The sequence below is a fragment of the Lytechinus variegatus genome, chromosome 12 (assembly GCF_018143015.1).
Source record: "Lytechinus variegatus isolate NC3 chromosome 12, Lvar_3.0, whole genome shotgun sequence".
Taxonomy (NCBI): domain Eukaryota; kingdom Metazoa; phylum Echinodermata; class Echinoidea; order Temnopleuroida; family Toxopneustidae; genus Lytechinus; species Lytechinus variegatus.
Genome location: NC_054751.1, coordinates 16415101 through 16428913, shown reverse-complemented (window position 1 = coordinate 16428913; position 13813 = coordinate 16415101). Strand labels below are relative to the sequence as shown.

General features: G+C 36.0%; 1 protein-coding gene across 2 annotated transcripts in view; it reads right to left on the bottom strand.

Annotated features, from left to right (window-relative positions):
- The window catches only part of LOC121425594 (myoferlin-like), a 109305-nt gene extending 99013 nt beyond the window's left edge, over positions 1-10292 (bottom strand). The window contains exons 1-2 of one of the 2 annotated variants that reach the window (XM_041621705.1): positions 9671-10292; positions 3301-3356 (exon numbers count right to left, since the gene is read on the bottom strand). In XM_041621705.1, coding sequence (XP_041477639.1) covers positions 3301-3356; positions 9671-9764 — 150 coding nt within the window. In that variant the 5' untranslated portion in view covers positions 9765-10292. The remainder of the gene's footprint in view (positions 1-3300; positions 3357-9670) is intronic. The other variant, XM_041621706.1, reaches the window with a different exon arrangement.
- Positions 10293-13813: the final 3521 nt, after the last annotated feature.

The following is a 13813-nucleotide window of genomic DNA, read 5'->3' as shown; positions in this document are numbered from 1 at the left end:
ATAGAAATTAGACCATGTGGATAGTGGACGAACTGATGGTAGACCAAATGATAGTAGACGAGTTTGTGATTGTACGAATCGACATTAGTGGACAAAATAGAAAATAGAATATGGATCGTGGACGAACTGATGGTAGACCAAATGATAGTAAACGAGTTTGTAATTGTACGAATTGGATATAAACCGTCCATATATGATTACTAATACACATAAACGCATATGATTAGTGTTTTGAGAATGCATTTTGGAATACAATTGAATTCATGATTGTAAGAACAATTATATTCAATTAGGCCTACTGAATTTCCGAAACGGAGTAGAAAAGTTCTGTATGTCCTGACATTTATATTCGTATTCCTTCATACAATTAAAACACAATATTCAACAAATTGATATCGCAGAATTCGATAGAAAACACACACTTACTGCGTTCAAGATCTTAGGAAATCAATTTTTAAAATGTTTTAAGCATGTAGGCTTTTGGAAAAATGGGATCCATTTCAATAGTGATTAAGTGTAAATCCGGAGTTTAAGTACTAATTTGGGTCATTGTGAAATGCTGCCGGTCTCGTTGGGAAATTGTTCTCAAACTATATGTTTGCTGGTAGGCCTATATATACATACTGTAAATCAAGTACACTCTATCTCATGGAAGATTTTTCATCCACTTTTTTTTTACTGCAGTTAACAATTAAGTGTTAAAAATGACAATTCATAATACGTTTTTCTTTCATATTATTTACGAATAAAAATGAATTGTATATAACAAATAAAAAATGATGTATAAATGAATGAATAAATTAAAAGGTATTAAATGAATATAGAAATGAATCAACTTGAATTTTGAAACGAAAATAATATTTGTCGTATTTGAAAGAAAACTGTGTTTCAAATTATTTATCTGTCTTGTTAAGAAAAAAGAGAATAGTTTCGAATCGTCACAAAATCGAAAACAATATAACCTTTATAGCAGTATATATCGGGAACTGTTCAAACAAAATTTGTTTCTTGAGAGGCCCCATCAAATTATATTTCGACGTCTATAGATATTAAATTTTTGCTTCTGTCCCTTTTTTTTAGATATGAATTAAGGTTCAAATAGCAAATAAAACAAATAGTTTACTTGGAGTTAAACATATAATGCAGAGGCATTTTTGTTTATTTATTTTTCATTGGCAAGTGAACGTTTTTCGGAAAGCTGCGAATGATGAGATTTGTCATGATAATAATAATAATGATAATATTAATGATAATAATGATAATAATAGTAATAATAATGATAATGATAATAATACTAATAATAGTGATAATAATAACAATGTGATTTTTAATGCAAAGATGTTGGTCATGTTTTCATCATTGTAACATATTTTATATGATTTATTTTTCTTTACGTTTTTATATAGTAAAGACTTCACGCATTGTTCAAAAATTGCTCAGGACAACACTTCTCAAGATTTTGAGGATCTTTCGACAAAATATGTGATCTTCCTATTTTGACACTCGTATATGCTTGAAAATACATTAGGCGGGGGGTAAGGTGGAGGCCTATAGGGCATGACAGCTCTATACACATGTATATATTTCTTGTTCCAGTTTCATATCAGTTTGTTATGTATACAGTCGTGACCGGAATACCCGCAAAATTAGTAATTTGGAATCATACGACGATTACGTAACATATTTCACTCACTAAAGCGAAACACGTTGAATGAATGCAGTGCTTTGATGTCATTAACCATTCTGCCTGAAGTGTGTTTTAAATCTTCATAGTGATACAGATCGATGACATTATTAATTTCAATGGAGCGCTCGATTAAATATTTAATTGTCTCATTCACTCAATTATTTTTAAAGGAACAATTTTCCACGATATGGTATATTTCTTGATTTTAAGATTACCGTGAATTGAGGACCCACGGCCTATGAAATTATCAACACCAAATTAAACTCAACATTATATGCGTGAGGCGTTAGCCAAGTGTGTTTAGGCTGTTTTAAAGTTAGCCCATTAGCTAGTTTTTTTAATTTATAATTTGAGACATTGATTTTTTTTTTCAATTATAGACAGCCCTTTGGTCTATCTGATCTGGTTGAAATCATGAATATGAGAGAATCAAGTTTGTTTATAAACAAACTTGATTCTCTCATATTAATGATAATTTCAACCAGATCAGATAGACCAAAGGGCTATCTGATCTGGTTGAAATTATCATGAATATGAGAGAATCAAGTTTGTTTATAATGACAGGATAATATCCGTTGTGTAAAGTTGTTGACATAATAATCAAAAATTAATGAATAACACTTGATTTATTCAGTTGATATATTCTATACGTGATCTTAGTATGTTTTATTCATATTTTATATTGATGTTGCAATTAACTTATTGACTAAAATAGCTTAAAAAATTACAATCGAATGGCAATGATGTGGCCTGTTCAATGCGGAAACGTTATATCATATCACCTTTCTATTTAAATCCACTACCAGCAAAATGCGTTAGCACTGTATATATTTGAGGTGATATATCTTGAATATTAATTTAACTACATGCAAACATGTAATAAAAGGGAACTATATCTTTTAACAGGAAAAGTATAGGGAAACACAGCGTTGGAGTAGGTTTCTAAATGACATTGCACTAGCATTTTCGTCATTGCCTTAGAGAAATTACGAAACAGTGAAGAAAGTTTCATGTCTCGAGCTCGGAAATATTTGGGGGAAAATAGCTAATATAGCCGCCTAACAGGCATATTCTTTATACACTTGAGAGAATGCCAGCGCAGTCCTTCTCGAAAATTTCTATGAAATTATCCTTATATATATATATTCATGCAGGATATAATGCATGCTATAGAGTGCGAGTACTTTACTGCTGGTAGATCCGTTCCGGTTCTGTTTCAAATCCCTTATATATGTTCCCATAATGGTATTATGACTTGGTATTATTGATAAACCGTATACATTCCGAAAAGAAACCACCCCAAACAATGAAAGGAATAGGGCCTAATGATTTCTCCGAAAAAAACACGCACTGTTAACATTAGGACTCTATCGGAAAGTTATCAAAAATCAAGAAAATTTTCAGATCTGACAACTTGTCTTATATAAAAAAAAATTGTTGAAAGGTTCCCCATGTCTAGATTCTGAAAACAATCAAGTGAGATGAATAATATAAAATGCATAACAGCTTCGATTCTACAATGATTTCGGTACCATCATAAGCCTCCAAGTTTTGATGTGGATTTTGATTTCCTTTTGAAATGTAAACTTGTTTTAAAAAAAACATTGACTCACCTTGTCCCATGTCGGATTTAAATCACTTTTCACGTGATGCGTCTCTCGTTTTACACCTGAATAAAAGAATAAGGTAAGAATTATTCATCTACCATATTGATATAAGTTGTTTTTTTCCATATTGTTACTATCGAAGAGGAAAGAATCGGACCATATCCACGACCCCCCCCCCCCCACTTACGACTAATATGTCCTTTCATATATACAGAATGCTTTTGAATCGATAACGTTCTGGTATTATAATATAGGTCTAGAAAGGGAAAGAAAAAAGGGTGAAATGTAAAACGATTCTCTTTATAATTACAAAACTTTTTTTTTAAACAGGGCCTATCACAATTCCCGTCGCAAACACGAATCTACTAGTAGTCAAAATTGATACGATTCCAAGCGGAGTTGATACTATAAGAGATTAATACAATTTTAGTCAGTTTTATTACGATTATATGGACAATAGGGAAGATCCTATAGTCACATTGATAAGATAATATTACATTTTTTGTGAAAAATATGACGATACTATCTGAAATGGAAATAATTTTGAAGATTTACATTCTAAAATTGCTATAATTTATTGTAGTTGGTACTCAAATAAAGAGCTCGTTTTATTCATTTTGTTCAAGTGATTTTTTTTTCATCATGACGTTACAATCACGGATTCCATTATAATGAGCAACAGTGTTTCGCTCGTTTGATTGCATACACATATCATTTTACAGGTACTCCAGTTATGAATATACAGCTACAGATGTTTTTAATCTGTGCGAATCGAAACAGATGAATAAAGTATAATACAATAATACCCTCATTCTGTGTGGCGCACTAATATGAGAAATGGAAAATCATGAAAGACTGACTGGTTCATAACACATTCGATGGTGTACCAATATTACTACAAATTATTTTTATTTTTTGGAAAAAAAATGTTGGTATCGTGGGAGGCGATCCGTGACAGGGTCCAAACACGTGTATAATAACGCAAAAATTACCATACAATTGCAATTGACAACTTGTTGTTAGAGTGACAGGCTTAAAGAACGTGCTATTTTTTTTATTGTGCATGGTCAGCCCCCCCCCACTTTGAAAACCGTTTCGCGGCCCCTGCGGGGAGGGTGCCACCCCCTTTGAAATTTGTACAGCAGCCTTTGCAAGAGCTTCGTCTTACCCCTACATTTTCTTAATCTACCTTTAATTTGGTTCAGACATGGTTTTTATGGGGTTTTTTTTGTCAATTCGATGTTTCTGATTCCAAATTTGGGGAGCATTTCATAATAGGACTCGTCAGAAATTTTATCCGACAAGTTTCATTTTAGCCGACCATTGCCATAGTAACAGTGCTTTTCAGCCAATCAAAATCAAGGAAAGTTGTCAGATCTGACAACTTGTCGGACAAAAATGTTGATGAAAGTGCATTTCTGCCAATTGGCATAATCCAATATGGCGGACAAAATATGCAAGTTACCCATGTAAATCACAAAATTGCACTTACATTGACTATGGAATGTCTAAAATTGTGAAACAGGAGTGAAATATTGTCTGACAACATTAAAGTCATTTCTTGTGTCATGTTGATGCTGTATTCTGACTTTCAAAATGACCACCATTTCATTCATTAGTTTGAAGGAAAATACAGTTTTAGAAAAAATATCTTAAACTGAAAATTGGACAACACGCGGAAACTATTCTGCATGGAAAATGTACAACGAGCATTCTTACAAGGTTTTATCATGTTTTAAGCTAGCGGAAAACAGTCATAAAAAATGAATGTACCCTCAATTATAAAAGGGTCACATCCTCAATAAAATCTATATGGTCATGCACTCAACTTCGGAATGCACTAATTACGATTCCCCATTGTTCCCCGTTTTTTGTAAACCAGGTCAGGTACATTAATAACTCTTGTGATTGATTCATTTTTTACATTTATCGATTTCATTTTATTATTCACTTATCTATTTTCTTATTTATTTATGCGTTTTCATATTCCTTTATTATGTCACATCATTGCAGGAATATCTGATACTTGGGTGGAAAGAAGCAAATATAATTTAGGACTCGTGTAATTTGTTTGTTCTCTTTTAAAATGTCAGAAATATCAATAAATGCTCTGTTTCCATATCAATTTCACTTAAGAAAAAATACGGATTTTGGAATTGATGAAAATTCATGACCTTTGATTGGTTGAAAACTGCACGTTGAAACAAGACTTAACTCATAAGTTTATGGATCATCAATATTTACTTTTCGAAAGGAGAAACTGAACACACTGAAGTACTGTTTGAGGTTTTTATAGGCATTTTTTAAAAACTATACCAGGGGGGGTACTCGAATCATATTTTTTAAAAATGATACCTATGTGCTGCACAAAAAAGAACGAAAGTCGGGGGCACTGAAACTAAACTTTGGTCTTAAAATGGGGGTCTCCGGACCGGAACTGCTCTAGTATCAACGATAACTAAAAATGGAACGGAATAAATTCTGTTTCGGAGCGCTGCATAAATATGCATGAGACTGGTCATGACGTTTCTGCGCGATGAACCAATCAGCGGCCTCCGTATCGCTGTCCAGAGCTTTGGCTTGTAGTTGAACGCCATTTGCCCGTGTCATGACTGTGCTGAGCGTGGATCCTACTATAGCAGGGGTTCTCAAACTTTTTCTTTCAAGGGCAAGATGAGACTCCAAGCAACCTCAAAGGGCCGGGGTGAAGTGGATACTTAGAAAAAATGTGCGCGAAGCGCAAAGACCCTTGCGGTCGGGGTCCGAGATGCTCTCCTGTGCAATCTGCCCCTTATTTTGGGAGCATTTGATTAGAAAAAAATGTTTCATATGGAACGCAGGCAAAATTAGAAAAAGATTTCAAAATACAGCGAGAGTCAATATCAATAACAAAATTGTAGTACTTTGTTAAACGGAATTGAACTTAGATTGCACATATACCTGATATTAATTGGGGAAACAGATAATGTCTTGAAGTATCAACTTTTTTGTAGTCAAAGTAGAATGAATATATAGAGCATGTCTGTTGTAGACTCTAACCAGGACGTCGGTCTCCTAGTCACTTTCAGTATGGGAAAATTTATTTTTCTGCCATTACTTTTATTACGGTTAGGTCTACATGGATACACAATGTAATCATATTGAGCTATGTTTCATATTGTGACTTCAAAGTGATTAAAAAAAAACCCGAAAAAAACCCACCAGAGTCTCGCGGGCCGGATCCGGCCCGCGGGCCGTAGTTTGAAAACCCCTGTACTATATAGGATCCGCATGAGCGGGCGCTGGGTTCCATGACTGGAACGAGAAACTGGAAATTTGAGGGTCTCCGGAGCGGGGGAAAAATATGAATGGCTTTCTGAATTGGTGATGCTCTGGAACGGAAATTCAGGCTAAAAATGTGGATCTCGATCGCGGCACATACGTATAATACATTTTGGATTTTTACACCCTCCCCGGGAAATCATATCTTCCTCTGGATCACGTTGAGTATCTGTTCAATTTTACTTTATGATGACAAACCTTGGCATATATAAATATCACAAATTCGCAGATTTCGCTCGCTCATTTCACTCCCTCACAAATGCCAGATATTGTGCTCCGGCTCGACGCCCATGCACTCACCTTTACATGACTTAAAGGGATGGTCCAGGCTGGATATATTTATATCTCAATCAATAGAGTAAAATTCACAGAGCAAAATGCTGAAAATTTGTTCACAATCGGATAACAAATAACGAAATGATTGAATTGAAAGATTTCCATTAATCCGGTGAAACAGTTCGAGGCACGTCTTCATAAATATTTATTAGGTGGGCCGAAGATGTGATATCCCCACTTTTTATTTTGTATTGTATTATATGAAAGCACGTAATTGTCTTTACCAAGAACTAAAACAATTGGATTTACAACTGATTAAGTGCATTAGTTATTTATTGCCGCAACTTATTTCATCATAATGGAGACACATCATTTACACATGTATGAAAAAATGAAACAATTATGATTTAATGTAATTACATAAGAAAAAGGAAAATGGGGATATGACATCATCAACCCACTTAATGAATATTCATGACGATGTGCATAAAACTGTTTTCACAAAATATTGATAAACTTTAAAATTCAATCCGACTTCGATGAAATTTTCAGCAATTTGGTCTGTGAATTTTACCCTATTATTTAGATATGAATATTGTGACGAAATGTCACTTTAAGCTAGGTGAAAACCTACAATGCAGCTTTAAGGTAAAGTGCCCTCTCGCGAGAAGAGAGGGACAGGCAAAATTCTCTCCAGTTTAACCGTTTCACTCCCGGGCGACTAACACCTACACGCAGTATCCCTGATTGACAGTCACCCAGGAGTGGAATAGGCTTAAACTACCTTTTTATAAATGACCAAAATCGCCAGACAATGGAAGCTTGTGAAAACCTAGCACTAACCCTTCCAATACCACACAGCCCTACCTCAAGCTCACTCCAGTAGTTAAGACAAAGTTTGGGAGGTATTGACTTAAGCGATTAATTGTAACTCTTAAGAGTAGAGAACAAGGGAGGCTATGATCGAGGCCAGATATGATTACCCTGGCCGGGCTATTTCCAGCCCCTGTGTTTAGAGTGGGGAGAAATAGCTGAATTTTAAGTACAGCTCCCTATGGGTCAAACTATCTTCCGGGGTTTACAATGTTTAATGAGCAGAAGTAATGCTTATGTAACTCTCCCAGAGTCTATGCTTGAGTGGTATAGAAGGACTTGCTCGAAGGGTATAAATAGGGAGGATTTTTCGGGTAAAACAGGCAGTTCCAGAGCAGACTCGAGCAGGCAACTTCCGTACCACCAAGCATAAATTTCGGTCGTGAGACTGGGAGGCCAGGCATCAACATCAATGTAGGTTACCATCTACATCCACCTTGGGTTGGGTGGGGGGCAGACGGCTGGTATACAACGCCTAGGGGTGAGAGGTGGTGCACAGTTACTAATGGGTGGCCTAGTAAATGCTCGGGCTAGCTTGCTCACACGAACAGCACCCATGTACTCACTGTGCATCCCCAATTGCTCTATGGGGTTTACATACCAGGCCACATCACGTTAGGTTAGTGGGGGGACTGATAGCTAGGGCTTGCTGCATCCTTGGTATGGGATTACATAATAATACCATGGGTCGAGGAACTACTGCAGGGCTGCCTAGTATGTGTATTACACGAACAGCGTCCTCGCCTCCCCTACGTATATTATGCTCATCTCATTGCCATGGCTGTTTGCATAGCCATACCAAAACAAGGGGGATTCTTGGTTAGTATGGGGATTACAGTGTACCCTAAAGCACTGGGGACCATGGGTTTACATAGTGGCCATTTAATAGGAGAAGAGTTTAATAGGGTTAGGCAAATTGTTACATAAACTTGTTGGGGTTCCCCCATCCACTGTTTACACTTGGACTTATTCATTAGGGTAGGAAAGACTCAGGCATGTGGGCAGTTAGGCTGACAGGCGCGGTTGGGAAGACAAGGGACAGCTTACTTTAATGCATGGTACATTAATGATGTACTCATATACCTGTTCCAATCCCCTCCCTCGCAATGGTTGCCAAGCCAGCCCCACACCGCCCTGAGAAGGGATTTATACAGATAGAGTAGGAACCGTAATATACTGTTATAGGTCAAGGGTTATATAGTCCAAAACATTGATGCCTGTGCCGACCCCAGTTCTCATAGGCTTGTTCTATAATTAAACTTATGTTCACTTTTATATGGCCATGCATTGGTATTGGCCTTCACTGTATATACACTACATCAGTATGATTGGTTGGAAGTAGTATGAATAAAATGGGAGCTATAGAGCCCCAATATAGTTGCACTGCAAGATTATGCTCTCCCTGTCGTCATTGGTTTAGCACCTATGTCATACACAATACGTGGATCTCAGCCCCACTGTTGCTTTGTTGACCGCTCGCTTCCAAGAGAGGGATTGATCGAAGGAGAAGCGCCCCGTACCCCATTTTCCCAGTACTACCCATAAACCCCCACGAAGTATAGCTGATATAAAAGAGAGAGAACGAACTGAAAGCCCCCGTGAACCAAACACCCCCCCCCCCCTCTATTTTCGCCACACTGGGGGCAGCGGTGGGATTGAAAAGCCCCCGTGAAGCACATCTCCTCAGCCCCTCCATTTTCGCCACAATATTTTCAGCCAGGACCATCCCTTCAAACTTTTGCACCATAACGACAGATTGGATGTACACATAGCACAATAAATTCAAATCTCTTTTAAGAGTTGAGTAGAAAGAGACATCAATTAATTTAATTGAAAAGAGTAATTATTTTCTTGTGGATGGGTTAAAGAAAATCGAGGTAATCAATCAAATTATGAGCAAGCTTACCTTGGAAATTTGCCACCAAATACGGATCTATTTTCCCAATTACGTCGAGATTCGGCAAGTTCTTGGCGCATTTTGCTACGAGTTGCAGAGCCATCTTAATGGATTCCTGCTCGCTAGTTTATCACTTCAAATCCTTTTAAATTTCCATCATCTTCGCTGTTATTTTATAATGGTAGCTCTGGAACTCTTCGAATTAGATCAATTCAAATTGGTTTTCCCCTGACAGGTGATGGAGAGAAAACCAGGGCTAAAATCCAGCCGTAATAACGGAAATAAAAAAGAAACGGGTATGGGATCCTCCTCTGGATTTGAAGATTTACATGACAATTAAAGACGGCTTGGCTAATTAATGTTGAATCTATGAAGCACCCAAGCCCGTGGGAATACTTTCCAAGCTCAAACTCTGGATGTTGAGTCGTATAACACAAATGCTGTACTTCCAACCCAGCCTACATGCAATTCTGAGTGAATGATACTACAACGCTTTTCAATAAAATGCGATTTTATTCATAGATCTCGGGCCAATGAATGTATTAATGCTGGTAGGTAGTTGGTAAACAGAACCGGCCAATAAGTTACAACTCTGTCAGATATGAATTACGACCTCTCACAGCAAATGCCTACCATTCAATTAAAACCAGATGGCAATCCATGGAATATATCCACTCTATAACGGCAGCAATGGTATCATTTTTAAAAGACTGTTTTTTTTAAACATCGATCACTTCCTGAAACAATTGCTCCCAAATCCAAAACGCTTGTTTGTACTCCGACAAGCTGTGCACTCGCACCAAATCCTTATCATATCACATAGCATGAAAGTTAATGTTTTGTTTACTTCTAAACAAAACAATATTACTTCGCGTTGGTATTCAAGTGCTAAGTTTAGGTTTGATTATTCGTTATTTCATGATATATACATGACGATTACCGTATTAGAATTAATGGAAATGCGTTTATCATCGTTTCTCCCTGTTTCTGCTAATGTCATTGCGAGTCGAATTTAAGGGCATTGTTAAGCTGCACCTCTTGTGGAAAAAAAATAATCCGATACCTGCAACTAAGCAGACGAATCAGACAGAAAACATCAGACTGTAGTTGTGTGGGTTTCTCCCTTCTATGTTGATTATTGGTAAACACATAATATCTAGTATCCCGCCAAGTGTTATATCGCCATACCCGCTAATGGTATCTGAATTAAGATACGTATTAACAGGTCTATATCTACTAAGTCATATGGTACACGAATCAAAGAAAATTATCAAGGAATAACATAATTCCTTTTCCTTAAAATAATGCTCGAATTTCTATAATTACGAAGACGTTTTACAGGCTAACTGCCAGACTAACTCAACAAGAACAGCAATTTACCCGGCCACTTCAGCTCTTATGATGCAGCGGGCCCTGAATATTAACACAAAGTTATTCTCTTTTCCAAAGCACTGGTCTTGGCCACTCCCTTACACGGGCTTTTATATAATTCAATACCACAATTGGTATGAATAAATGTAGCGCCGCCTATCTAGAAATTTGAAATAATCTATTCAGAGGCGCACATAATCTGGATGAGTGTCATTGCGTCAAGAATGAATAATGCAAATGTTAACATTAAGAAACTTTGATTTACATTTAGAAGTCCTTAATTATTTTTTTCTTTAGATTTAATGGCGAATTGTTGTAAATAGAAGGTGCTACGAGTGAAAATCCTTTCATCTAGCTCACTCAAGCTTTTGATGTCTGTAGAATAAGATGTAATGATCTCAGACTGGTGTCGTAGTGATCGATTTTTTTTCTTTATATTTCACAATTCTTCCCCGTACCTTTTCACGTTTTTCCCATCCTCACATTTTTCACCATTGTTTTAGTTTTTCCTACCTTCCCTATTTTCTTCTCTTTTTTTTCTTTCCTGCTCCCCTCCCCTTTTAACGTCGTCAATTGGTGGCTGTCGCTTCGGTCCCCTTAATCCGTATAAGAAATGACTTTCTTCTTTGAAATATAAGTGGTTGTGGTAGGAAGATAAACTCATCCGTATGTCTTTTATCATTGCATAAATATAAATGCGAGCGCGAACCGCGAGCTAAATTTATATTATTTGACTTATAGTTTTGATTTCCAATTATTTTCATCTTTTAATGTTTCTTTCTCCCTTCGTTCCTTACTTCTTCTCTTCCCCCAAAAGTCGGTAGGGAAGTCCGGCGACCATGAATATTGGAAGGGTTCTACATTCTCCTTTCTTACATTTTCTTCGGTCATACCCAGGATCAGTTCCAGCTTTCATCATGGGGGGTGCGAAAATAGTTTCATCAAAATGTTCCCGTCGCAGCCACCAAAATCTGATTTTTTCCCTTTTCCTTTTTAAGGGTTATTCCTAACAAAAAAAAAATCATTTTTAGAAGCAAAATAAGGTATTCATGTGGCCTGAATATGAATCGTGCAACAATGAAATCAATAGCGTATGGAAGAGTTGTAAAAGTATTTTTCTTGAAATAAGTCATAAACATGCTCCTCTTAAAGTTATCAGAGTTAAAGAACGTTACTCCGTGGATAACTGATGAAATTATTGATCTCATGTGCCGGCGTGATTTCTTGAAAAGAAAATATTGTAAATCCAAAGCGGTAGATATTCTTCATCGTGTTAATGAATATCGTATTGTAAGAAATCAAATTACCAAATTGATAAGAGAATCTAAACGCCAATACTTTTCTGAGATTTCCACTAAATATAAACATGATCCTAAGAAATTATGGAATGAACTTACTTTGATGACTGGAAATACAAAAAGAAATTGATGTTCAAGTTGAATTATAATGTAACACAATGAATGATTATTTTATTAATATAGGCAAAAATCTTAATTACAGAAAAAGATAAGAAAAATGTTTACTGGAACCAACCTCAGTGTAAGTATGAATTTGATTTTGAACATGATAAACCTTACATGAAGTGGTAAAACTGCTTCTGAGTCTGTCAGTCACAAGTAACCCAGATGTTATGGATTTTGATTCTGAATTTCTACGTTTAGCTGCACCTTTTATTTACAATTCACTAATTCAAATTTTCAATTTAAGTTTAATGTCAGGTATAATCCCGGATGATTGGAAAAAGTCAAGAACAATGCTTATAAGGGTAAAGGATCAAAATCAGATAAATCAAATTATAAACCAATTTCAGTCGCTTGTCATATCTCCAAATTAATTGAAAAAAAAAAACTGTTCAAAACCAACTTCTCGTTTATTTACAGAAGTTTGATCTTATTGTTCAGTTTGCTTTTCATACCTAACCACTCAACTGTTACCTCCTTACATTGATTGATTGACGACTGGTATGGGGCGTTAAATTAAAGTGAAATGGTCGGGGCATGCTTCCTTAGCATTTCTAAATGCTCCGATTCAATTGATCATAAGCTAATACTATTGAAATTTACAAATAATACGGCGTTACTCGTACTCCATTGGAATGATCTGAATGTTATTTAAGTAACAGAAAGCAAATGGTCTGTTGCCATGGTGAAATTTCATCATATAAAGATGTGGATATAGGAATTCCGCAATTAAGTGGGCTTGGCCCGGCTCTTTTTCTCTTAATGATTAACGACATTTCTACTTGTCTCATCAGTAGTGAATGTAATAATTTTTATGATGACGTGGTAATTTATGATTATGGTTTCGATGTCAATGAAGTTACTTTAAAAATGCACAAAAAGTATCGACAATGTTAAAAAATAGTACGATAAAAACCACTTAAGTATAAACGTCAGTAAGACAAAGGTAATGCTGTTGAGAAATAGGTCTTATATTTTTATCGACAATAATTTGGTAGAACAGGAAAAATCCATTAGATACCTCGGTGTTGAAATTGATGAAAATTTGAATTGGAGTTCGCACGTTAATCAAATATCTAAAACATTAGCCTACAAGATATTTTCTCTTTGTAAACTGAGACAATTTTTGAATAAATCCCTCCTTAACACTCTTTATATGAGTAATGTTTTGCCAACTTTAGATTATGCAATTTATGTTTGTGGAAATTGTATTGGGAAAAAGGAACATGATCACTTAACACGATTACAAAAAGAGCAGCATGCTACGTTAAGCCCCTTTCTCAATTGACGTACGACCATTTGCGACCATTTGGTCGTGCGA